The sequence below is a fragment of the Chrysemys picta genome, chromosome 12 (assembly GCF_011386835.1).
Source record: "Chrysemys picta bellii isolate R12L10 chromosome 12, ASM1138683v2, whole genome shotgun sequence".
Lineage (NCBI taxonomy): Eukaryota > Metazoa > Chordata > Testudines > Emydidae > Chrysemys > Chrysemys picta.
The window spans coordinates 755706-782092 of NC_088802.1; the positions used below are offsets into that span (position 1 = coordinate 755706).

Sequence of the window (26387 nt, forward strand, 5' to 3'; positions counted from 1 at the left end):
TGGGATTGCCTCCCCCCCCCGTTACAGCAGGGAACGGAGCCCCGGGGGGGGGGGGGAGGGGGGATTTACCCCACTGCACAGCCCTGGCTCCCAGCCACCCCTGCTCAGTGCTGCCCCCTTGTGGTGGTCTCCCTCTTTACACACAAGCCAGCAGATGGGACGGCTGTAGGAAACCCTGGGCTGCAGTGGTAAGAACATGTTTGCAGACACCCCGCGACTGTTCTTAGGGCGCAGGTAGAGATCGATCGTCTGGGATCGATTCATCACATCTCATCTGGACGCGATCGATCGATCCCAGAAGCGCTCCCCGGTCGACTGCGGAACTCCTGCTCGCCGAGAGGAGGAAGCGCTGTCGACGGGGGAGCCTGACTGCGCCGCATGGACCCGCAGTAAGTAAACTTAGTTCGATCTAGGAAACGTCGACTTCAGCTACGCTAGTCTCGTAACTGAAGTTGCGTTTCCTAGATCAATCCCCCGCCTGTGTAGACCTGCCCTTAGTTACGGCAACTTTCCCCCCCCTTGGGTGCTGCTGCCAGGCCAGGCCTGGACCAAATTCATGCTGAGCGACCAGCTCCGCCAGCCGGAACCCGCTGCCGACAGCGCCGGGATCCCAAGGGCAAAGGAGGCTGTACCGAGAACGTGGGGCGACGGAGCTAAAATCCCCTCTCCTGGGCACCGCAGCGGAGTCGGTGTGGGGCCGACAGACGAGTTCTCCAGTGACCTCGCTCCCACCCATTGGAGGTGGATTTAGCGATGGCAGAACCTGCCCCCCAGGGCGTGTCTATAGGACAATGCTGCCCCTGGGCGTGTTTCTAGTGCAGAATCACAGAATCTCAGGAGGGGTCTAGTCCAACCCCCTGCTCAAAGCAGGACCAACCCCAACTAAATCATCCCAGCCAGGGCTTTGTCAAGCTGGGCCTTAAAAACCTCTAAGGAAGGATATTCCACCACCTCCCTAGGGAACCGGATCAAGGGCTTCCCCACCCGCCCAGTGACATGGCCCTTGCCTGCCCCATGAGCACGGCCCTGACCCAATCCTGGCTGGGACCCAGCACCGCTCTCAGGAAACCGTGCCAGCCTGATCTAACCCTAGCCAAGCTAAAGCATCCACTCCCCCCCCCCCACAAGAAGCTGTTCCTGGGGTTCATTGCCCTCATGTCAGGGGGTGGGGGGGGACCTGCCCTGTGGGGGGTGCTGGGAGGGGCAGGTTTGGGACTCCCCACTGGCACTACTGCCCCAGTCTGTAAGCCTCAGCAGGGGGATGTGGCAGCACCGGCTCTGAAGCCGAAACGGGGGCTAGAGCCCCCACCTCCATCCCTGGCCACAGAACCCCCTTGAACACCCCATGCCAGGGGCCAGGCAGCTGGGAAGAGATGGGATGTGCTGGGAGACCCCAACACTGGAAGGGGGGTCCCCAACCCCCAGCATTTCTGGCTAGCCCCGTTCCCAGCTCTCCCCCCCCCGGTTCTCATCCCAGCTCCGTCTAGGGGGGGTGGAGGGGGACGGGGTCAGTGATTCAGGACTCCGGAGTTCCACCCCCAGGTCAGCAAGTGGGGGTGTCTAGGATCCCATCCCATGTCTGCCACTGGCCGGGTGACCACGTTCCCAGGCCCAGCGGGCACCGAGGAACGAGGCCGGGGCAGAGACCCGCAGAGAGAACAGGACTCCAATAATATTTTCTTTATTTACATGTTCCAGGCTGGAAAGGTCTGAACAGGGGAGCCCGCCCTCGGGGTCTGACGGGGCGGGCAGGGGACGGGGAGGGAAAAGGAAGGAGTAGAAAACAATTGTACAGTCAACATAAAAAACAGCCCCCCTCCCCGCCCCCCCGGTAAGGAGCATGCTGCCTGGGCCGTGCCCCTGGCGGGCTCTGTACACTGCAGTCCTGGAGCCGGGCGGGCGACACCCGTCTCTGCAGGGCCCCGCGGCCCAACCGCTGCTCAAATAAATAAACCCTCCCCGGAGAAGGGGACGAGGCCGCCAGCGGGACATGAGATGGGGGGGGCCGGCAATGCAGCCCATAGCACATGACGGGCTTGCGGCTTCCGTCTGTCGGGCCAGGCCCCCCAAAACCCCCAGCCCCACCCCCCAAGAGCAAATCCAAACGTGGAGACTTCCAAACCCTTTAAAACCCAAACTCTGCCCTGGGAAAAGCTCCCATGCGTCAGAACCAAACCAAACGGTAAAACCTGGCTGGGGTCGCGCCGGGGCCTGCACAGGCTGTGCCCGGCAGGGGCCTCTGCGCCAACAACCCCCGGGGCCTCCGAACTCTAAACACTGGGGCAGTGCCCATGTCCGTGAGGGGGCAGTCACTGGCGCCCTCCCTCGCCTTGGGGGCGCTGCCTGCCGGGTGGAGCCGCTCAGTCCGGTTCACATGGGGTCCGGTCCCGCAGAGCCTCTTCTGAACCTGCCCACGCTTCCATCCGGCCGCGATGCCGCCCGCCCACTGCCATCGCCACCACCGCTCTAGCCGGAATCCGAGTCGCTGGTGTCCGAGGACGAGGAGCTGGAGCTGGAGCTGCTGGAGTCGGAGCTGGAGCTGCTGGCGCTGAGCCGCGAGACGGGCACCTGCTGGGCAGACTCCGGCTTCTCGTTGGCTGCAGGGGAACGAGAACATGCCCTCTTTATCCTGCGCTGGGAGCCAGGCTGGGCTAGCAGGGGCTGCAGGTTGGGAGTGAGGGGCACTGGCAGAGCTGGGGGGGAGGGGGAGTGGCGCGCCAGGGCTGGGCCGGCAGGGGCTGCGGGTCGGGAGTGAGGGGCACCGGCAAGGGGGGGGGGGGGGGGGCAGGGCTGGGCTGGCAGAAGCTGCGGGTCGGGAGTGAGGGGCACCAGCAGAGCTGGGGGGGGGCAGGGCTGGGCTGGCAGGGGCTGCGGGTCGGGAGTGAGGGGCACTGGCAGAGGGGGGGGGCAGGGCTGGGCTGGCAGAAGCTGCGGGTCGGGTGTGAGGGGCACCGGCAGAGCTGGGGGGGAGGGCAGGGCTGGAATCATTCCCCCTCACCCAGCCCCGAAGCCCTGCCTCGCGGACACCAACGCCTCGCTCCCCCTCCCGCCCCCTGCCCAGCACTCACCCTTCTTGGGGGGCTTCTTGGTGGAGTTGAGTTGGCCGCTCACGTCCTGCAGCCGCTTCTCCAGCTCCCGTTTCTTCTCCAGCGCCAGCTCCTCCTTCGTCTTCCCCACCGGCTTCTTCATGGCTGCAGCGGGCGGGGACAGACGTGCTCAGAGGGCTCCCTGAGCCCCCAGTGCTCCCTGAGCCCTCACTACTCCCACCCCGCCTGGGGAGCAGACAAGCCCACCCCTGCACTTCAGCCCCACCCCATCCCTGTACAGTGTGCGCAGGGGGCAGAGCGCACTGCTCCCCAAGGCTTCCCCAATGTGCCCCCATCCCTTGTAAGGCATGCGGGGTGGTGTACAGGCAGGACAGGGGGACACTGCTGAGATCTTCCCTTCCCCACCGCCTGACTGACTCACTCACTGCAAGGCTCCCAGGCATCCCCCCACGCTCTCACTGGGAGGCGCCCAATCCCCTAAGCTCCCTGATTTCCCACCCTAACTTCATCCCCCTCCACCCTCACTGCAAGGCTCCCAGCCCCCCTTGGCTATCCCACAACCTAGCTCATATCTAGCGCTTCTCTGCGGTAGGTCTTGGGGCACTTCCTCGACCACATCCTAGGGGAGAGCCCAGCCCGGGACCATCCCCCCCACTCACTCTCGCTGTAGGGCTTGCGCGGCTTCTTGCGCAGGCAGGACAGCACGTAGCGCTCCAGCTCCCGCAGGGTGGAGGGCTTGAGGGTCTCGAAGTCGATCTCGATCTCCTCGGGGTTGGAGTCGCGCAGCGAGGGCTCCCGCGACTGGATGATGTGCACCACCCGCCCCAGCTTCTCCCCCGGCAGCTTGTTGATGTCTAGGCTGAGCTGCCGCTTCTCGTCGTAGGTCATGGGCTTGCTCTCCTCCTCCTCCTCCGAGTCGTAGAGCATGGGGGGTGCCGGCAGCGCCGCCTTCGACACCTTACTGGAATTCCTGGGGAGGGGGGGGGGCGCGACGTCATGCATGGCCAGATACCCTTCCTCTGGGCCACTGTGCGCCACAGAGCCAGCCCTGCCACCCACATGGCCAGAGACCCCATCCGGGCCACATCTCCCCAGCCACCATGTGCCACAGAGCCAGCCCTGCCACCCACACGGCCAGAGACCCCATCCGGGCCACATCTCCCCAGCCACCATGTGCCACAGAGCCAGCCCTGCCACCCACACGGCCAGAGACCCCATCCGGGCCACATCTCCCCAGCCACCATGTGCCACAGAGCCAGCCCTGCTACCCACACGGCCAGAGACCCCATCCGGGCCACATCTCCCCAGCCACCATGTGCCACAGAGCCAGCCCTGCTACCCACACGGCCAGAGACCCCATCCGGGCCACATCTCCCCAGCCACCATGTGCCACAGAGCCAGCCCTGCTACCCACACGGCCAGAGACCCCATCCGGGCCACATCTCCCCAGCCACCGTGTGCCACAGAGCCAGCCCTGCCACCCACACGGCCAGAGTGGAAATCAAAAAGAACCTAACCAGGAACTGAAAAAGCAGGACAGAGCTTGTTTATCCTTTTCCAATCTCTGTAGAGAACTTGGGTGTGAGAGAATCAGATCTACTGGTTCCAAAGGCTTGAAGGACATGTTGACCAGAAACAATCACTTCAGTTCACTAACTTGTTCACCAAATCAGTTGTAAACACAAAGTTTTCTTTTACATTTCCAGGATATTTGAGGTCATTTTACTGAATTAAAAATCAGTCTAAAAATGTTTTGTGCCTTTTTAAATTGCATTCCAATTTCCATCAAAATAGATCACAACAAATCTAGTAAATAAATGTATCATTCCCAATTTCTTTGCACAATAAAACACGCAATATAATGGCTTAAATAAAAAATGTAGAGATCTACTGTATCCTCCGGAACAGTAAAAAGTATCACCAAGTTTAGCATAAAGCTTATATTCAGTTACATAACATAGGAACGGCCACACTGGGTCACACCAAACGTCCATCTAGCCCAGTGTCCTGTCTACCGACAGTGGCCAGTGCCAGGTGCCCCAGAGGGAATGAACAGAACAGGGAATCAAGTGATCCAGCCCCTGTCGCCCATTCCCAGCTGCTGGCAAACAGAGGAGAGGGCCACCATCCCTGCCCATCCTGGCTAATAGCCATGGATAGACCTATCCTCCAGGAACTTATCTAGTTCTTTTTTCAGTCTTGGCCTTCGCAACATCCTCTGGCAAGGAGTTCCACAGGTTGACTGTGTTGTGTGAAAAAAAAAAAATACTTCCTTTTGTTTTAAATCAGCTGCCTATTCATTTCATTTGGTGACCCCTAGTTCTTGTGTTATGAGAAGGAGTAAATAACACTTCCTTATTTACCTTCTTCACACCAGTCATGATTTTATAGACCTCAATCGTATCCCCCCTTAGCCGTCTCTTTTCCCAGCTGGAAAGTCCCCGTCTTATTAATCTCTCCTCATTTGGCAGCTGTTCCATACCCCTAATCATTTTTGTTGCCCTTTTCTGAACCTATTCCAATTCCAAGATATCTTGTTTGAGTTGGGGCAACCACATCTGCACACAGTATTCAAGATGTGGACGTACCATGGATCTATACAGCGGCAATGTGATATTTCTGTCTGATTATCCCTTTCTTAATGATTCCCAACACCCTCTTAGCTTTTTTGCAAATCAAGCTGTTTTAATGGTTCTCAACTAACAAGAATGTCCCTTTGTAGGAAAAGAACTAAATACAATGGCAAAACAGGATTTCAATCCAGATTTTCTGCTTGCTGATTGAAATCAATCCACCGTGATGGCCACAAATCCACCTCCTGTGGGTATCACAGGAGCCAACCCACCACCCAAGGGATCTGCTGTGGAACTCATGTGGGGCTGGGGGGAGGTGGAAGCGGAGAGGTGAGCAAGACCCTTTGCTCACACCCTGTCAGACACACCCATCAGGAAGCTGAAGCGGAGACGGGGATTCACGTGGAAGGGGAGAGGTGCCCCTGGGGACCCTGGAAGCCCCTGCAGCCATAGTGCGGGGACCCCAGCAGCTGCCCACTGGATGTCAGACCCATGCTGTCCCAGGAACAGCTAAGCCCAGTGAGGACCTGTACCCCCACCCAGCCAAGGGCATCTCGGGGAGTCGGGGCAGGCAGCCGTCAGACATGCTTTGGCTTGTCCACACAAGGTCATCGCCATGGTCGATCCGCCGGGGAAAGAGAGTCATCACGCAGCTGCCCTTGCTGCTCCCCGGCTGGGTGGAACACGGGCTGTCCTGTCCCCTCCACGTATCCCCACCACCCCCAGGGTCCCACTCTGCTCACTTGGTGATGCTGCTGCTGCTGCTCCCGCTGGTCCCTCCACTGCTGCCCCCTGCCTTTTTGGCCTTCTTCAGCTGGGCCTGGCGTGCCCGCGCCTCCTCATCGCCTCCCCGGCCCTTGTGCTTCTCCGATTTCTTCTTCTTTTTCTTCTCCTTCCTTTCCCGCTTCTTTTTGGGCTTGGAGACCGGGCCCTGCGACAGGGCAGCCAGCTGCTCATGCACTGCCCGCAGCTGGGGGGAGAGAGACACCAGTGAGAGGGGACCCGGAGATACGTGAATTCTCACCAGCTGCAGCTGGAGAGGGATGACAGGGAGCAGAGGAAGGGAGCTCAGCGCTAACCCAGAGACAAGGCCCCAGTGCAAGGTGGCCAGGATATAGCCAGGGAACTCAGGGAAGATAGCGACCTGCCTGTGGCCAAGAGGGAGACGGAAACGAGAGACAGCAAGGAAGACAACTAGGGGCAGAGGGAACTAACTGCTAACTATGGGACAAGAGGCAGTCCCAGAGGCAGGGAGACAGCACCCCACGGAGAAGCTAAGTGCTGAGGTGTGACGTTGTGCAGTCTATATGGTTTTATAAAAATATAAGTGAATATAATGTAACTGGGATATGCTTCATGCAAAAGGTCTCTTGTAAGGTATCATTACAAAGCTCAATCTACTGAGTGTGATCATCCTATTTGTAGAAATGTAACACTCTTGTATCTAAAACTAGAAATATAAAACATAACTCTGAGGGCCTATTGTAATTATGTCAAGTGTGGGCCATTAAGGATGGTTTGGAATCTTGATGACTCCCATTGTCTGCAGATGGCTGTATTTACCTGTGAGTCTTCCTGTATGTGTGTGCTGGCAAGTGAGTAATGAAGTCTTGCAGTGACATGTGATCATGTCACCTGAACTGGAATCCATCTTTAACCTGGTGCTTTTCCAGTGGGGGGGGGGGGGGGGGGGGGGGGGAGGGTGGAAACCCAGAGGGACAAAGGGTTCCCACCTTATGCAAAAGATATATAAAGGGGTGGAAGAGAACAAGGGAGAGAGGAGCCATCATGAAGAATCCCCTAGCTATCATGGAGCTGCAACAAGAGCTGTACCAGGGGAAAGAATTGTGCCCAGGCCTGGAAGGTATCCAGACTGAGAAAAACTTACTGAAGCATCTCTGAGGGTGAGATTATCTGTATTCAGTTTGATTAGACATAGATTTGCGCATTTTATTTTATTTTGCTTGGTGACTTACTTTGTTCTGTCTGTTACTACTTGGAACCACTTAAATCCTACTGTCCGTATTTAATAAAATCACTTTTTATTTAGTAATTTACTCAGAGTATGTATTAATACCTGGGGGAGCAAACAGCTGTGCATATCTCTCTATCAGTGTCAGAGAGAGCGAACAATTTATGAGTTTGCCCTGCATAAGCTTTATGCAGGGTAAAACGGATTTATCTGGGTTTAGACCCCATTGGGAGTTGGGCATCCGAGTGCTAAAGACAAGCACACTACTGTGAGCTGTTTTCAGGTAAACTTGCAGCTTTGGGACAAGTGATTCAGACCCTGGGTCTGCGTTGGAGCAGACGGGAGTGTCTGGCTCAGCAAGACAGGGTGCTGGAGTCCTGAGCTGGCAGGGAAAACAGGAGCAGAGGTAGTCTTTGCACATCGGGTGGCAGCTCCCAAGGGGGTTTCTGTGATCCAACCCGTCACAGGAGGGACCCAGCCAAGCACTGGCCGCCCAAGAGAAGGCGCAGCCTCCACACCCCTATGGTCAGAGTCGACGGCCTCACCTGCTCCTGTAGCTCCGCCAGCCGGTTGGCACGCTCCTCCTCGGAGTCGGAGCTCTCCTCGCTCTCCGACGAACTCTCGCTGCTGCTCTCCTCGTCGTCCTCATCCTCATCTTCGTCCTCATCCTCGTCGTCGCTGGACGACTCCTCGGAGGAGGATTTCGAGAGGGCTCCGGACAGCCCGGCCGACGGCGGGTTGGTGTCCAGGGGCTCGTCCGGCATCTTGGCGTAGCTGAACTCAAACACGTCCTGCGGGAGGGCGAGGGAGGCCAGGGTTAGCGGGTGCAGTGGGGACACAAAGGCGTGCTGAGTCCTGGGGCAGGGGAGGGGAAGTGCCACCTGGCCCCACTGCCCCACTCACCTGCAGCTTGCGAGCCATGGCCACGACGTCATGGTCGGGCGGGTTGTACTTGTAGCAGTTGGAGAACATTAACCGGACGTCGGCAGCAAATTCCTGCGCGTCGTGGTAATCCCGGTTCTCCATCTTCCGCTGCACCACAGGCAGAGAACACAGGGTGAGCGGGGGTGGCTGCACCAGGGAAGGGGCACAGACCCCCCACCCCCAAGGTTCTCCCCAGACTGGGCTGCAGCAAGGGGGCTCAGACCAGCTCATCAGGCAGTTACCATTGGCCAGAGCCTTCCTGGCACCGCTGGGGGCAGGACAGCCCCCACCGCCCCCAAGGAGGGACAGGGACTCAGGCTGCCACAGGACGCCTGTGAGCCAGTAACGCTGCCTTCCACAGGGCGGAGATGCGGGGCGATCCCGGAGGCTCCCCAGTGGGGGACCAGTCTCCTGCAGACCCGCACCAGGAAGGCCTCAGCTCATACCTGGATGGCACAGAGGTTTCTGGGATGCCCCCTTCCCAGGGCCAGGTCACGGGCTGCACTTCAGTGATGCCCAGTCCCCAGAGGAAGACTCCAGGACACACCCGGAGGTTCCCTCCCTCCCTGCAGAGCCCCCAGCCGTACCTTGATGGTGCTGAGATCCATGGGGCACTTGATGATCTCGTGGTAGTCGTGCAGCCCCAGGGCCGAGGCGTCCACGGGCTTGTAGAACGGCCAGGCGTAGGCAGCGTGCTTCTTGGACACCAGGTCCTTGAGGATGCCGTTGCAATACTTGAGCTGCTCCGACAGCTTGCCCTTCTTGGAGGTCTGGTGCTGCTGCGAGTCGGGCAGGTCCTTCTTGGGGGGCTTGATGGGGCGCCCGCTCTCCCGCCGGGTGGGGATCTTGGCCGCTTTGGGCTCCAGAAGGGTGGCCGACGGGGACGACTCCCCGCTAGTGGCGATGATGGCTGTGGTGGTGGGGGTGGTGGTGTCCGCTTTTCGCTTCACACCCTTCTTCTGTGGGGCAGGGACAGAGATCATGAGCAGTGCGCTGAGCAACCCCCCCCAAATTTCATGCCCATACAGAACCAACTGAAACCCCAAACCACCCAGCACCTGTCCCACATGGGACAACTGCAGAAACCCCACTGCCCTGCGGCCCAAATGCAAACAGCACCCCCACAGCCAAGTATTTTCTGACCCCCACATGGCCAACCGCAGCCCCTTCCTCCAGGTCTGCAAACGTCACCCCCTCCACAGGACAGACTGCAGACAGCTCAACCTAGCCAAACCCCCCTGCCCCACAGGCCTAACCCACCAACACCCCTGCTAGTCTCACCAGCTGCTCGCTCGACCGGCCCCAGCCCCACGCCAGACAGGTGGGTGCCTACCTTGGCCACGGGCTGCGTGGGAGCGGGCACAGCCAGCACTGGCTGGCAGGCGGCGGAGTGCAGTGATTTGAGAAGCGGTGCCGAGATCACCGAGGGGTGGGGGATACTGAGCACAGTGGTGGGGATCTCAGCGCTTGGGGTGTAGAGCGAGGCGTGCGAGACTGAGGAGACTGCGGGCACTTGGTGAGCTGCAGTGACTGCGCCTGCCAGGAGAGCTGGGGGAATAGGCAAGCACCAGTTAGCACCAGCACCTGGGAATATAGTCACCACCACACAAGGACTGGCCCAATGTCACAGCTGACCATGGAACCCAGGAGTCCTGGCTCCCAGCCCACCCATCTCTAACCACTACATCCCCTGCATTTCCAGACCACCCTTCCAGGGGGACACTCATTCCTCCATGTCTGGGATCTGCTTGCCCCCACCCCCCCGGAGCCAACTCCGACTAGTCTCCCCGTCACAGAGCGCACGTACCTGCCGCCCGGGAAGCCCCCTTCTTGTGGCTGTTCTTGGCCACGGTGATGACAATCTCCTGCTCCTCTGCAGGCATCTGAGCCACTTTCTGCAGGAAAATCTTCTCCAGGGTCTGGGCCATCAGCACAATGTCATCCGTGGGCTGCAGGCCAAGGCAGAGGTGAGGGATTAGAGGGTGCAGGGAAGGGGCTGGGGCTCCAGGGAAATCCCAAGGAGGAGAGCACTGCAGGGAGGGTTGGCTCTCACCTTGTTGTAGATGTAACAGTTGGTGAACATGGTGTTGAAGTCCTGCATGCACTCTGCCGCCCCCCAGTAATAGTTGTTCTCCAGACGCCGCTTGATGGTCCCCATGTCCATGGGCTGCTTGATGATCTTGTGATAATCCTGCCGGCAGAAGAGCACAAGAGGCCAGGTGGTCAGTCACAAGGTGTGAGCCCTACAACAAGGATCCCAGTCATACCCACGCCCCAGAGGCATACGATCAAGGGAGGGGGGTGGCATCTCAGTCCAGAAATACCCAAGAGGAGCTGTGTAATGTCACTCATGCACACAGATCTCATTCCGGTTTCTACACTCAAGTCACCTGGCAAAGGACAGGGGTTGTATCCACTCAGGGACACTTCCTAGGGTGCCTGCAGTGTTCCAGTCAACGCTCGATTCAGCCTCACATACAACTCAGGGACGGGGACCCCTGCGCACCCCAGAGCAGAGAAGCCTAAGCTATTGGGACAGCTGGTGACCATGAATGGCTGCGGTCCCAGCGACCCAACAACCTGGACTACTCCAGTCCCAGGCGGGGTGCAACAGGGGCTGGGAGACTAAAGCTAAGGAAAGAGCAAACCTAAGTGGAATTTACCTCCGGGCTTTAAATCCTTGAGCGCCACAGGTGCACGGGGGGCTGGCGTTTAATATTGGGGTCACGTGATGTCTTCTACAAATTCATGGATGGGAATCTGCAAAACGCATTCAGGGCACAAGAGATTAGGTGGGGAAGTGTCCGGGTTACCTGTAAAGGGGCTGCCTCACCTCATCCACACCTTTGTAGGGAGCAGTAGGGTGGGGCGGCTGGTCTGGGGAAGCTCCCAGGACAAGCCAAGCAGGCCGGATGTACAGGGACCTGGAGACCCTCAGCTCTGGGACAGCATGGAACCAGCTGAGAGACCACCACAGGTCGGGAAGGAGGAGTTGGGGATGGCACAGCCCAGGCACCTGCAGCTGCATCTTTGTGGCACAGACCCCAAGATGGGACAGTGCTGTCCCTGGGACTGTCAGGCTGGGGGGAGTGTGTGGGGGGGAATACTTTAGGTTAGGCCACATGGTGAAGCAATATTTGAATGAGGCATCCTCCTCACACCCCTGGAAAGGCACACACTCCCCAAGCCAGTAAGGATCAACTGGGGACAGACACACACACACACACCCCCCTCTGGGCCTCAGCCACTCCCATGCCCAGCCCAGAGGGCTCATTACCGGCAGGCCCAGCTTGACAGCATCGACGGGCTGGCGGAAGGGCCAGGCGAACTGATGTTTCCACAGGGCCTTCATCACCACCTTGTGGAGATATTGCAGCTGGTTGGTGACCCTGCCTGGCTTTTTGGGGTTGGACACCTCAGGTGGTGGAGGGTTCACCTGAGGCAGGTGCAGGGCTGGCACCGACGCCATGGTGGGGCTCTCGAAACCCTCGTAGAGCAGTGACGGCTTGCGGATCCGCTTGCCTGGGGTCGACTCCGTCGCCAGGCCCATGAGCCCAGTACTGCCCTCCCCCAAAATCCTGAAATGGGAGCAAAGACACCATTAAAAGGGTAACTCTAGGACTAAGAAGCTCATGCCATCTGGCCCTGGGCCACCAGCACACAGCAACACAGAGCAAAAGGGCCTGCAGACACCACAGGGGCAGGACACCTGGGGTGGAGGGAAAGAACTCTGGGCCTGCTGGCGACAGCTACTTCTGGGTCCGGGAAGGTGCTCTTCTGAAAAGTCTCCCCAAAAACCATCCCTGAAGCAAAGCTGAGAGGTGCCTGTGCTATTTATCCCACTCCTAGGGCACGGTTAGTGCTGGGAAGATCGCTCTGCGTATCTTTAAGCTCCGAAAACATCCATCCAAACCCAAGCGAAAGGCAGAGAGGAAAGTGTACTAAGGCAATCTGTTTCCCAGGGATGTGGGTGAATTCTCAGCCACACGCATGCCCAGGGAGAGGCCATGAACTCTAGCCAGTTGCCGCTAGCCTAGGGCTGCATTCCCAACTGCTTCTATGGGAGCCCGAACCAAGAGCCTCTCCTAAGGGCCCAGACCCAGAGATCTTGCTGTCGAACCCCACACAACACTAGTGTGTCACCAGTGAGGGACTAGCTCCGAATCCACACTGAAGGCACCAGAGAAATTCAGGGCTGCAGAGCCAAGGTTCTGGCACACATCCAGGTTAGGTCTGGAAACAAAGGGCGGCAGATTAGCTCTGTGAAAAGCCTCATCTATTTCTATGCCTTCGGGACAGGACTGTTCCCTCCAGCAGGAAGTGGAAGGGACAGGAGATGGGGACTCAACTTAGGCAGCATTACACGCCCATGAGGCACAGGTAGCACAAGCAGAAGCGACACCACATGGAGGTCTCCTACAGCTCTTCCATGCTAGATTGTGGAGCTATAGATTCATTCAGTCTGACTTCCTGTGTACCCCAGGCTGGTACATTTCACCATTTCCCTCTAATGCAGCGGTTACTGTGCAGCAGGACCCCAAAGTCGCGTTAGACTGCCTGGGCCAAGCCTCACCGCCCAGGGCTCAGGTTACAGCCCCCCCCAGAGATGAAGCTCTTGGGCCCCCCTCCTGGGGTTGTTTAGTAATTTTTGTGGAGAACCCCATCTCCAGTGAACCAAATCACCTGTGCTATACAGACGCTCCCCGGGGTTATGCAAACCCGACTTACGGAAAATGTCCCCGTAAACTTTTTTTTTTGGCGCGTAATTGTCAGAGATACGTTTCCGACTTACGCAAACTTCCACTTATGCAAGGCGTTCGGGAACAGAACACTTGCGTAAGTTGGGGAGCTTCTGTACAGAGCTGTGCTGTGCAAACTAGCCAGAGCCGGACAATGAATACACTCAGGGGAACAGTATCCCCAGGGCCAAACTCCAAGGAGCCAGACATCCCCACCGCTCTCTCTTAGAGGCACACACAGCAAGGCTGGCAGGGGCTGGGACTGTGTCACCAGGTTGCTATGGGGCCCTCTAATCACAGCCCTGCAATAACCAGGGGAACCAAACCCGTGTTACAAACCCAGTTCAGAGCTTACATCCTGCTTAACAAGGAATGGGGGGGGAGAGGGGGTGTCACCCTGGCTCCAGTGTGGGGAATCTGGGTTTCCTATCCCTGGCAACCAGCCAGAAGTCAGGGAGTAATCTTGGGATACTGAGATCCCCCTCCCGCACGCTGTGTCTCCAGACAGGGCCTGTGGACAGGCTGATAAAAGGTGGAGGGCTGGCCCCCTGGGAGTCAGGAGCCGTGACACCTGCAGACAGTATCACAGCAGCACCAGGGGCCTCATGCTGTCAACAGCAGAGAGATGTTTCCATAACACTTGGGAGACTCCTAGCGAAATCACCACGTCACCCCTCCCTAAGCAACTAAGCAACTACTCAACTCCAGGGCAAGCGGTCTTTGCCAGGGGACTAGTTCTGACAATTCCCTGGGGGGCCAGATGCACGGGGGGGGGGGGGGGGGAGGGGGAGAATCTCCCTGTCAGAATGCCCTGAGCTGACACATCAGGGTCATGTCACTGTCAGCACAGCAGCGTCTCCTGTCTCCTTTCAGCGTCATGGGCAGGGGGTCCTGTGTGGGGGACTCCCCAGGCTGTAGGGACACTCTCAGATGCCAAGGATAAAGGGATAGGAGCGTAATTCCCAGGAGGACAGCGCGGGGGTCACTCCCCCTTTCCCACCCAGGGGACACGAGTGGCAGAGGGGTCCATCTCTTCCAGTGCTGCACCACCCCACAGAGCAGTGTCGCCAACACAGGACCCTGCCCCACACCCTCTGCCTGGAGAGAGCCAGGAGCCAGCTGCTCCCATCCTTTGCTCAGCAATGGAGCAGGGGTCACTGGAGCAGAGTTGAAAAGCCACTTAGCAGATCTAGTCCACACCTGAGAAGCGTATTGCTTCTGTTTGGGTTGGGTTCAGTGTCAGGCCCAGCCCAGGTGGTCCCCTTGGGGAGTCTGGAGACAGGCTGAGGTTGTAAGCAATCCCAAAGGGTTGACCTCACCCCTGTCCCCTCTCAGCCACTCGAGATAACAAGGGGGCTGGAAGCAGGGATCACTGAGGAGAAGCCTCTGTGTACAAATCAGATCTGTTCCTAATGACCCCCCTTCTTCTTGCCTTAACATGAACCTATGAATCCAACCTTTCTACCTCCAGGGACTAGGAGCAAGCTCCCTTCTCTCCCAGAGGGGCAAGGCTAGCGAACAGTGGTGGGAGCAGGCCAGGGGCAAGCTGGCAAACTGGCCACGCACACAGGGCTGACATGTGCCTGACTCACCAGCCGCTGCAGCCCTCCTCCCTTTGCCACAAGCATGACTGCACAGAAAACTCACCCCTGCCAAGCCCCAGACCCCACTCCAGTGACCCTGCTGCCCTAAGGCACAACTGCAGGGAGAGCACAGCCCAGGTCTCACAGTACCCATGCACATACCGCCAACACGTGGCAGGTGCAGACCCAGCATCTTCTCACACCCAAAACACATGCCAGGACAGCCAACAGCTGCTGAAATAAGGGCATCCCCCAATACGAAGAGCATGATAGAAACAGATTCTGTGTAAATAAACCCAAGCCATCAAATGCATGAACTCCCTGCAGAATACAGGAACCTCAGAGGCAGAGCACCCCCATTTAATGCACTGTTTCAAAAAAAACCCACTCCACAAATACATTGGCAGTGTCTGGCACTCCCAATTAACATCATACTACACAACCGCACAGCACCTCCACAGGCAGTCACATCAGCAGGCAAGGGACACACTAGCAGCCCCGATTAACTGTGCACTGCAGAAACGCGGGGTGCCAGGCCCCGGGATCAACGCAAACCCTAACAGCAGACAGACACGCTCCCCCATGTAACACACACCGGTGCTCAGAAAGGAGTGTATAGCCCCTGCAAACCAGCCCCAGCCCCCGGCCCGCCATGGACCCCAGGAACGGGAAGTGAGGGTGTAAATCAATCCAAGCCCTCTAACACAGGACAGCGGCTCAGAGGACACACCATTCCCCCCAGTGTAAAACAGCTTTGCATAGTACCCCCCCGCAGCAGTGCCGCCCCCCCCCCAGCCCCCCAGCAGCGAGCCGGGCACCTACTTGCTGTGGGGATTCACATTCTGCAACATGCCTGCAGCGGCTGCTTTCCAGGGTCTCTCCCCCAAGAGTCCACCTCCTCCTCCTCCTCCTGATGCTGGGGCCTCGGCTGACCCCCCCACTTTGCCAGGATGCGGGGGAGGCGCGCTAGTGACACATGCTGTTCCCGCGCCGCGGGGTGCAGGGCTGCCCGCTGCCGAGCATCACCGGCGGAGGACGGACGGGGGGCGGGCGGCTCCCCCCAACACACGGGGGGGGCGCTAGGGGAGGGGGACGAGCCTGGCACCCCCTCCCCTCCCCGCCAGCGGGCTAGAACCAGGCGCAGGGGCTCAGGCTAGCAGCGGCCGGGGGCCGGGCCCATGCACAGCAGCGGGGCCGATGGTCTCCAGCGAGGCGCGCGCGGACCCCAGCACCATTCACCGGGTTTACATGAATGGAAGCAAAGAAAATGGCGGCGGCGGCTGAAGGGCGGGGGGATGCCGGGTGGGGGGCCCCCTCTTCGGAGCCCCCGACGGGCTCCAAATCCTGCCGGGCTCCGGTCAATATAGGGCTCGCTGGGTCCCCCGGCGCCTCCTCTGCCCGTAGAGGCCGGTCCCCGGAAGGATGGTCCCCGTCAGGGAGGCGGATGGCACTGGATTGTACTGGGATCACTGGCCCGGCTCCATCTTGGCCGCCAGGGGGATGGGGCGTTCTGCGAGGGCCCTCGAGGCCGCAGGCAGGGGTCTCTACGGAAGCCGGTGAGGTCCTGCGAGCCCGTCGGTAAAGCGGAGGCGGGGGTTGGGGGCTGCCCGGCGGAGGATGGATCCGGATTGAGTCCGCCCCCTTCACAGACCAGGCCTCGACCAGCTCCTTCCTCCGCTTCGGCGAAATGGCGCCTCTCGGCCTGTCCCCGGTCGGCCTTATATAGACAGCGGCTTACCTCTGATTGGATGGCGACAGATGTGACATCACCCCGCCATCCGGGCTCGCCCCTTCGCCGGCTCATTGGGCGGAACCTTGCCAGACGCCGCGTTCTGATGGGCCTCCATAACCATCAGTCACATACCCCCTCTTCCCCGCCCCCTCGTGAGGCGCTCGAGCCGCCAGCCTAGGCGGCGCGCGCTGCCATTGGCCAGCGCTGCCATTCGTTGCAGACTAACTGGCTGCCGAGTCACGTGGGGGCGGGGCGACCGTTGGAACTGGCAGTTGGATGTTGTTGTTCTGCTCCCCGCGGGGGAGGGGGAGAGGAGGGAAGCGCCATTTTGAGCTGCAGCAGGGAAGAGGGCGGACAATAAAGCGGCTGCTCCCTTCAGACGGCCCCTGCGCCGCCCCACTGCCTGCAAGGCCCCCGCGCTGCCGCCAGTGCGCCCCACAGGCACAGCGAACCGCTCCAAAAGTCCTGTCACAAAGTGCCCCCCAACTCACGCCACCCCCCAGCCTGGGCCCAGACACGGACATCCCCAGCGCCCCTCGCCGCAAGAGACGGGGAAAGGCCCCACCGACCTGCCAGAAACCTGCCTGGCGCCCCCCAAAACTAACCTGGCACTTGTGCCAACTCCTGGCGCTCAGTCCAGCCTCTGCTCAGACCCTAACACCACCGTCCCCCCATCCCAGCCGTACCGCAAACATGGGTACCCGAAATCCCGCCAGAAACGCATCCCTATGCCCCCCACAATGCCAACATCTCCCCCCCATCCTGCTCTCATACCAACCCCCATACCAACCCCATCGGCACAGACGTCAACAGCACCGTCCCCTCCAATCCCAGCCATACCCCAAACATGGGTACCCGAAATCCCGCCAGAAACGCATCCCTATGCCCCCCACAATGCCAACATCTCCCCCCCATCCTGCTCTCATACCAACCCCATCGGCACAGACGTCAACAGCACCGTCCCCTCCAATCCCAGCCGTACCCCAAACATGGGTACCCGAAATCCCGCCAGAAACGCATCCCTATGCCCCCCACAATGCCAACATCTCCCCCCCCATCCTGCTCTCATACCAACCCCATCGGCACAGACGTCAACAGCACCGTCCCCTCCAATCCCAGCCATACCCCACATACACAGTTAATCCCCCCCAAACATGGGGGTACCCAACTTCCCACCAGAAACGCATCCCTATGCCCCCGCCCATTCTCACACAACCCTCCTCACTCACGTCAACCCCTCTCCAGCCCCCACAACGCAAGTCAACAGCATCATCCCCTCCAATCCCAGCCATACCCCACATACGCAGTTAATCCCCCGCAGAAATGGGGGGTACCCAAATTCCCGCCAGAAACGCATCCCTATCCTCCCCACAATGCTAACATTTAACTCCCTCCCCCATCCTGCCTTCACGCCAACCCCTCTCCAGCCTCTCCATCAGCACAGATGTCAATAGCACCGTCCCCTTCAATCCCACCAAACCCCGATAAAACACGGACGTCACCAAAAATACTGTCAGAAAACTACTCCAATCCCCCTGTGGCACTACCACCTCCACCTCCCGCCCGGCACTCACGGCAACCCTCGCCTACAACGCCCCCCCCCCCGCCCCCCGAGCACAGACACCACCACCGTTCCCGTGTACCACAGAACGCAAACAGAAACCCCACAGGAATTCCTGTCTCCACACCCGACACCCCTTCTGAGCTGAGCCCCCCACAGCGTGGATGCTAATGGCGCCATTCCCCCCCACACACACAACGACCACCACCTTATGCTACAGCACCTTTCACACCGTAGGACCAGCTCAGCTCAGGGACACGGAACCCCGTTAGGGAGCGGGCTTGGCTCCCCAAAAGGGTTAAACGTCCCCACACAGGGGGCAGATGTGGGGTTTCTAGAGTCATCCCCCCGCAAATAAATGTGTTAGTCTCTAAGGTGCCACAAGGACTCCTGTTCTTTTTGCGGATACAGACTAACACGGCTGCTATTCTGAAACCCCCCCCTAAAGTGACTAGCAAAAGTAAGTGAACAGGGCTTCTCCCAAAACACAAAGGAACGCCGATGGAACTAAAGGGTTTCGGCCTAGAAACATGTTTCGTTCTCTCTCTCCCCTCTGTTGTCAGGCTGTCTCCAAGGTGCAGGCAGCCGCCATCTTGGCAGCTCCCCCCTCCCTCCGCCTCCCCTTTAATATAGGCAGCAAATCTCCTCCCGAAAGCTCTCCGGAGGGCGGGGAAAGGAGAACGATTACGGGGTAACTTGAGGGGGCGTCTGGTGGTTTTTCACCCCCCTTTTCCTCAAGGCGGGCGTGGGCTCCCTCCCTCTTCTCTGCCCGTCCGTCCCCGCCCCTCCCTGTCTCTCCACATTTCATCCTCCCTGATTCAGTGAGATGGAAATTCCCCGCTCACGCCTCGGTCCAGAGCTGACCCCCCAGAAGGGAAGGTGGTGGCGTGGGGGGGAAGGGGGATCAGTGATCTCAGAACGGGGAGTTAGTGCCACACATGGTGGGGAGGCGGATCCCACCCTTCAGGTCTGTCTGCAGCAGCCATTTTAGATGGAAAGCCCTAGTTGCGTTAGCGCAGATCCCAGGCCTGATGCCCTAATAACCCCCTGAAAGGATCAGGCGCTCCCCTCCAGGGTGGTAACAGAGGCAGACAGTGAGGTACATGAGTCATTTCAGCCCCTGAAGTCACCAGGTCTTTGTGCTAGGCGGTCCCACCCCCTGGTGCAGGGCCCGCTCCCTCCTACAGCCGTGACACAGCATTTTCACTGCCTCGCTCCTGCTGCCGCATGATTCGCACCAGGAAATAAGTGAGATATATTATACTGGAAACTGCTTTGCCGCCTTAACTGCAGTGAGCACTCCTGCAGGGATAGACGTGGATTGGGGGGGTGATCCTAGGGATTTGGGGGTGTTTAACCCCATTACTATCCCCTCTAAACACCCCCCTTGCTCTGCAGGGGGTGAAGAGCTGGGAAGGCCCAGGCAGATTTGAACCTCATTTTTCCTGGTTGTTTTCATTCAACCCAGTGATTTCATACGGGTGCTTTGTGCTAATATTTGGTTTTAAGTATCTCTGATAGTTGGCACCAGCTCTCCGCCCGTCTCTCACTCACAGCAAATCCTGTCTGGGTCACCCCCATGGCTGCTTATCCGAGGGGCAAATACCCCCTTTGCCCAAGGTCAGCAACAGACCCTGGGCCAAGGTGAAACCAGCCCCCCTCTGGTAACTGCGCTGCCCCTACCCCGGGTGAAACCCAGATCCCAAGCTAAGAGAACGCCGGTCCCACAGAACCCCTGCCGCAAATCCTGAGCTACAGGGACACCCCATTCGCCTTCCCCGCAAGGACTCCCCTACTCCTAGTGACCCCCACTCCAGGGATCCTACCCAGGGTCCCATTGCCCCCCTTCCCCATAGGGATCCCCACCCTTAGCTCCTTCAGCCTCCTCTCCACAGCGACCCCTCAGCCCTCCTCGCCCTGACTGACACTGGCTCTCACTTCCCCCTTCCCCCCAGTGACCCCCACTCCAGGGAGCTCTCCCCAGCCAACAACCTCTAGGCCCTGACCAGCCGCCCCCCCAGGCTTTCACTCCCCCCCCCAGTGACCCCCACCCCAGGGACCTCTCCCCACCCCCTTGCCCTGACCGCCCCCCCAGGCTCTCGCTGCCCCCTTCCCCCCAGTGACCCCCACCCCAGGGACCTCTCCCCACCCCCTTGCCCTGACCACACCCCTAGGCTTTCGCTGCCCCTTTCCCCCCAGTGACCCCCACCCCAGGGACCTCTCCCCACCCCCTTGCCCTGACCGCCCCCCCAGGCTCTCGCTGCCCCCTTCCCCCCAGTGACCCCCACCCCTGTCATACCTGGCCCCAGGAATCCCCAGCCCCCCAAGTGCCTGTCCTCAGCCCCACCCCAGTTTCCCCCAATTATTAAGACATATGCTAATTTTTGCTAATTACCCCTCTAGACTGTTCGTTACAGAACCTTACACCCCCCCCCCCCAGTTCGGCCCCACACAATGGTGGCGTCCCCCACCCCCACTAGCAGACCACGTGACCCATCGATCGGCGCGAGGCCCTCTGCGCTCGTCAACCTCCGCCATCCTCGGCCCCGATTGGCGGGTGACCAGCAAGAAGGCGGGCACACAATTGATTGACAGCTCCGCACGCCACGTGGCTCTCCCCCCCCCCGCCGTTAAAGGCACACGAAGCACTCACCGCATGGGCTGCCGGGGGGGCGGCAAAGCCCCGGCCCGGGGTGCGGGGTCCCATCTCCTCGGCCCCCGGCGGAGCCCGGCCGTAATCCCCGCGGCGCCCCGCCCGGGCGGGGGCCCAACACATCCCGGGGCGGAGGGAGCCGCCGCCTACGTCACCGCCGCGCTGATTGGCTCCCCGCCCTCACGTGATGCGCCAACTCGCTCTTCCCCCCCCCTCGGGGGCCGATCCCCCCCGCTCGGTGCCGGGAAAGCCGCTGGGGGTCCGCGCGCCGGCCGGGCACGAGAACCAGAGCCCGCGGGGGGGGGCCCTTCCCGCCAGGCCCCCCCGGGCTCCTGCTTTGGGTTAATGTCAGCATGGCGGCGGCACAATGAGCCCAGTGCGCATGCGCGGGGAGGGGCGCACGCGCGTTGGCCTCTCGCTGCAGACCCGACACCCCCTCCAGGGCTGGGCAGGGCCGGCCGCGAGCTGCTGCGGGCGGGGGAGGGGCGGCACCGCTCTGCAGCGCCCGGGGGAGCGTGCAGCGTCTCGTGCACGTGACTGCAGTGCTGACAGGGGTGCAGTGTCCCTGGGGCGAGCAACGCGAGCAAGGGCGCGTTTGGCACTGCACGGGCAGCTACAGTCACGAGGCAGTGGGAATTGGGCAGTGCGAAGGAAGCGGTGCAGGCAACCGCCTGCAGTGTGCAACGGGACACCCCTGCAGGGGGGCGCGTGCGAGGAAGTGAGGGAGCATGCAGTGTGCGGCAGACACCCACACTACGGACTGGCAGGCTACCGACAGCAATAACCCCGCGCTGCGTGCAGCAGTGCGCAGGAAAATAGTGCAGCGGGCATGCAGCATTTGCGCTACACCATTGAAAAGTGCAAAGCAGGACAATGCATTGCAGGATTTCCATTTGCACACTAATTAATAGTGCAAAGCACTGATGCTATGGAGTTGGAAATTCAGCACGTGCAAAGCAAGAAGAATACGGCATGAAGTGGTGGAAGGCAAACTTAGAAGGAATTTTACATGGTCCTAGTCCTGCCAACACTTAAGCAAGCGGATGGTTTTACTCACACAGGTAGTACAGTGGAATGATTCTAGTGCTTAGAGTTAAACATGTTGTGATGCAAGGCCAGAAACGGTTAAGCATCCTGCAGGATACATGACCCAAATTCAACCCTTAGAGACGTTTTGGTAGATATGTTTGTGTTTTGTGTGATTCCATGTATCTTGTTAGAGGTTAACAATGTAATCAGACAGTCCCTGTCTACGCTGTATTCTCTTAAATCAGAGAGCAAACGAAATATTCACATTTAAATCCACTGTACACATAGTGACATCTGCTGGGAGAGCAATACAGCAGGGCACAGACAATCCAGAAAGTTTATGGAAAGTGTAGGGGACAATTTCCTGGTGCAAGTGCTGGAGGAACCAACTAGGGGCAGAGCTTTTCTTGACCTGCTGCTCACAAACAGGGAAGAATTAGTAGGGGAAGCAAAAGTGGATGGGAACCTGGGAGGCAGTGACCATGAGATGGTCGAGTTCAGGATCCTGACACAAGGAAGAAAGGAGAGCAGCAGAATACGGACCCTGGACTTCAGAAAAGCAGACTTTGATTCCCTCAGGGAACAGATGGGCAGGATCCCCTGGGAGAATAACATGAAGGGCAAAGGGGTCCAGGAGAGCTGGCTGTATTTTAAAGAATCCTTATTGAGGTTGCAGGAGCAAACCATCCCGATGTGCAGAAAGAATAGTAAATATGGCAGGCGACCAGCTTGGCTAAACAGAGAAATCTTTGGTGATCTTAAACACAAAAAGGAAGCTTACAAGAAGTGGAAACTTGGACAGATGACCAGGGAGGAGTATAAAAATATTGCTAGAGTATGCAGGGGTGTAATCAGGAAGGCCAAGGCACAATTGGACTTGCAGCCAGCAAGGGATGTGAAGGGTAACAAGAACGTTTCTGTAGGTATGTTAGCAACAAGAAGAAGGTCAAGGAAAGTGTGGGCCCCTTACTGAATGAGGGAGGCAACCTAGTGACAGACGATGTGGAAAAAGCTGAAGTACTCAATGCCTTTTTTGCCTCGGTCTTCACAGACAAGGTCAGTTCCCAGACAGCTGCAGTGGGCAACACAGTATGGGGAGGATGTGAGCAGCCCTCAGTGGTGAAAGAACAGGTTAAGGACTATTTAGAAAAACTGGACATGCACAAGGCCATGGGGCCGGATCTAATGCATCCAAGGGCGCTGAGGGACTTGGCTGATGTGATTGCAGAGCCATTGGCCATTATCTTTTAAAACTCGTGACAATCGGGGGAGGTCCCGGATGATTGGAAAAGGGCAAATCTAGTGCCCATCTTTTAAAAAGGGAAGAAGGAGGACCCGGGGAACTACAGACTGGACAGCCTCACCTCAGTCCCTGGAAAAATCATGGAGCAGGTACTCAAGGAATCAATTTTGAAGCACTTGGAGGAGAGGAAGGTGATCAGAAACAGTCAACATGTTGGGGGGGGGGTCAGGGTCCTGCACCCCCGTCTTCCTGTGATTCACCAGGACTCTCAGCCAGCCAGTAACACAGAAGGTTTATTAGACGACAGGAACACAGTCCCAAGCAGGGCTTGTAGGTACAACCAGGGCCCCTCAGTCAGGTCCCTCTGGGGGGCAGGGAGCTTAGACCCCAACCCTGGGGGTTCCCTCCGTTTCCCCAGGCAGCTTCAAACTGAAACTCCACTGCAGCTTTCTCCTTCCAGCCTGCCCCTGGCTCTTCCTCCAGCCTTTGTCCAGTTTTCACCTGGCTCCACCCCCCTCCGGGCTCAGGTTACAGGCTCAGGTATGGTCCCTCAAGTAAAGTCACCCCCTGCTCTCCCATTCCCAATGCAGACAGTCCCAGTAAAACTAGACGACATTCCCAGGCTAATCCGCTCCGCTCCCTGCTGCGTCACACAGCCTCACCTCAGTCCCTGGAAAAATCATGGAGCAGGTCCTCAAGGAATCAATTCTGAAGCACTTAGAGGAGAGGAAAGTGATCAGGAACAGTCAGCATGGATTCACCAAGGGCAAGTCATGCTTGACCAACCTGATTGCCTTCTGTGAGGAGATAACTGGGTCTGTGGATATGGGGAAAGCAGTGGACGTGATATATCTTGACTTTACGGTCTCTCACAGTATTCTTGCTGGCAAGTTAAAGAAGTATGGGCTGGATGAATGGACTGTAAGGTGGATAGAAAGCTGGCTAGATCGTCGGGCTCAACGGGTAGTGATCAATGGCTCCATGTCTAGTTGGCAGCCGGTATCAAGTGGAGTGTCCCAAGGGTCGGTCCTGGGGCTGGTTTTGTTCAATATCTTCATTAATGATCTGGAGGATGGCGTGGATTGCACCCTCAGCAAGTTTGCGGCTGACACTAAACTGGGAGGTGTGGTAGATACGCTGGAGGGTAGGGATCGGATACAGAGGGACGGAGACAAATTAGAGGATTGGGCCAAAAGAAACCTGATGAGGTTCAACAAGGACAAGTGCAGCGTCCTGCACTTAGGACGGAAGAATCCCATTCACTGTTACAGACTAGGGACCGAATGGCTAGGCAGCAGTTCTGCAGAAAAGGACCTAGGGGTCACAGTGGATGAGAAGCTGGATATGAGTCAACAGTGTGCTCTTGTTGCCAAGAAGGCTAACGGCATATTGGGCTGCATTAGTAGGAGTGTTGCCAGCAAATCAAGGGAAGTGATTATTCCCCTCTATTCGGCACTGGTGAGGCCTCATCTGGAGTATTGCGTCCAGTTTTGGGGGCCCCCAATACAGAAGGGATAGGGACAAATTGGAGAGAGTCCAGGGGAGGGCAACGGAAATGATTAGGGGTCTGGAGCACATGACTTATGAGGAGAGGCTGAGGGAACTGGGATTGTTTAGTCTGCAGAAGAGAAGAATGAGGGGGGATTTGATAGCTGCTTTCAACTACCTGAAGGGGGGGTTCCAAAGAGGATGGAGCTCGGCTGTTCTCAGTGGTGGCAGATGACAGAACAAGGAGCAATGGTCTCAAGTTGCAGTGGGGGAGGTCCAGGTTGGATATTAGGAAACACTATTTCACTAGGAGGGTGGCGAAGCACTGGAATGGGTTCCCTAGGGAGGTGGTGGAATCTCCATCTGTAGAGGTTTTTAAGGCCCGGCTTGACGAAGCCCTGGCTGGGATGATTTAGTTGGGGATTGGCCCTGCTTTGAGCAGGGGGTTGGACTAGATGACCTCCTGAGGTCTCTTCCAACCGTTCTATGATATGCCTCCGAAGAAGTGGGCTGTAGTCCACGAAAGCTTATGCTCTAATAAATTTGTTAGTCTCTAAGGTGCCACAAGTACTCCTGTTCTTCTTTTTATGATATCACTGTATTCATCTCTCTTTGAAATGTACAGCAAATCATCTGCAAATGTTTGAGAAACTGGCAATTGCTGTATATTAATCTGTGTAGCTAATTACCGGTGATGCTTAGGAAATAGGTCTACTTCAAAGTCTCCATGATGGCCTATTGTTCACTTAAGGACTCCAAGCTGTCAAGAGAAGGCCTGGAACTGTATAAAAAAACCTTGAGTCCTGATCCTTTTTATTTCAGTCCTGCTTGATGTTTGATGCAGGGGAAGCTTAAGTCGTAAGGCTGAGATCTCCAGTCCCATCGATCACCCTGAGTATGAACATTGGACTGTCACGTATGGACTGATTCTGAAAGAACTCTTTGCAACTGCAAAGCTCCCCATCTCTACCATGAATCTGATCTCAGAACTGTACTCATGTATGCATGTATACTGATCTTTTAACCAATATTCTCTTTTCTTTTTAAATAAATGTTAGTTTAGTTCATAAGAATTGGCTGTCGTGTGTATTTGGGTAAGATCTGGAATATTCATTAAACCGGGAGGTAATTTGTCTGATTCTTGGGGGATCGGTAGAACTTTCTTATATGATTTTCAGTAATCGTCAGCATATGTGACTTGCCTGGCTGGGTGGGAGCCCAAGGCCGGGTTGCTTTAAGGGAACTCTGTTGTGCTGGCTTGGTGAATCCAAGTGTTGGAATATCCACCAGCTTTGGGGATTGTCTGCCCCATTCTTTGCAGTTCACCCTCATTGAGTAACTGCAGTGTGGCCCCCTGGGAGCCTGGTCTAGGGTGACCAGATGTCCCAATTTTATAGGGACAGTCCCGATTTTGGGGTCTTTTTCTTATATAGGCTCCTATTACCCCCTACCGCCAGTCCCTATTTTTCATACTTGCTGTCTGGTCACCCTAGCCCGGTCACACATGTACATCGCAGTACTGGGGTTTAGATATAGGAACTCTAGCTCGTGACTGCGTAGGTTCCGGGCCTGTGCAGTGTGACTATACAATGCACAATCCTGCACTGAAATAATGCAATGCAGTTTGATGTCAAGTGAAATAAAACCATATGATAGTCACTAATACAATGCACTATAAAAATGGAAAAATATACCTAAGAAATCATTCTAGGCAATACAAGAGAAAATGCAATGCGATGCACGACAGCATATTACAGCATAAAACAGGGCAGCACTCGGTGAAATATTATCGCCAATTATGCTAAGTAAAAGAGTGGTGGGCAATGCAATATGAAATCACATA

The 26387-nt window shown here is 57.6% G+C and overlaps 1 protein-coding gene across 6 annotated transcripts; it reads right to left on the reverse strand.

Moving 5' to 3' along the window:
• Nucleotides 1-1665: 1665 nt before the first annotated feature.
• On the reverse strand, nt 1666-21150 carry LOC135974868 (bromodomain-containing protein 2-like). Of its 6 annotated transcripts, none has more exons than XM_065563961.1 (13): nt 20785-21149; nt 15661-16903; nt 11953-12094; nt 10570-10707; nt 10324-10465; nt 9850-10064; nt 9104-9475; nt 8496-8624; nt 8138-8383; nt 6364-6590; nt 3707-4017; nt 3069-3191; nt 1666-2597 (listed from the first exon to the last, which is right to left on the reverse strand). In XM_065563961.1, the coding sequence occupies exons 2-13, from the start codon at nt 15687-15689 to the stop codon at nt 2467-2469; spliced, it is 2205 nt and encodes a 734-aa protein (XP_065420033.1). In that variant the 5' UTR covers nt 15690-16903; nt 20785-21149; the 3' UTR covers nt 1666-2466. The 6 variants fall into 6 exon arrangements, with proteins under 6 accessions (XP_065420033.1, XP_065420030.1, XP_065420032.1 ...); XM_065563958.1 differs by having other exon boundaries at nt 11794-12094; XM_065563960.1 differs by lacking the exon at nt 8496-8624 and having other exon boundaries at nt 11794-12094; nt 20785-21150.
• Between the last annotated feature and the right edge of the window lie 5237 nt (nt 21151-26387).

Coding starts and splice junctions, on each gene's coding strand:
- LOC135974868 (XM_065563958.1), bottom strand. CDS start 15,689: ATGTTGCAGAATGTGAATCCCCACAGCAA. Junction 8,625..9,103: donor TGGATCTCAGCACCATCAAG/GTACGGCTGGGG, acceptor CCTGTGGTGCAG/CGGAAGATGGAGAACCGGGA. Junction 4,018..6,363: donor AGCAGCAGCAGCATCACCAA/GTGAGCAGAGTG, acceptor CCCCCTCCCCAG/GAATTCCAGTAAGGTGTCGA.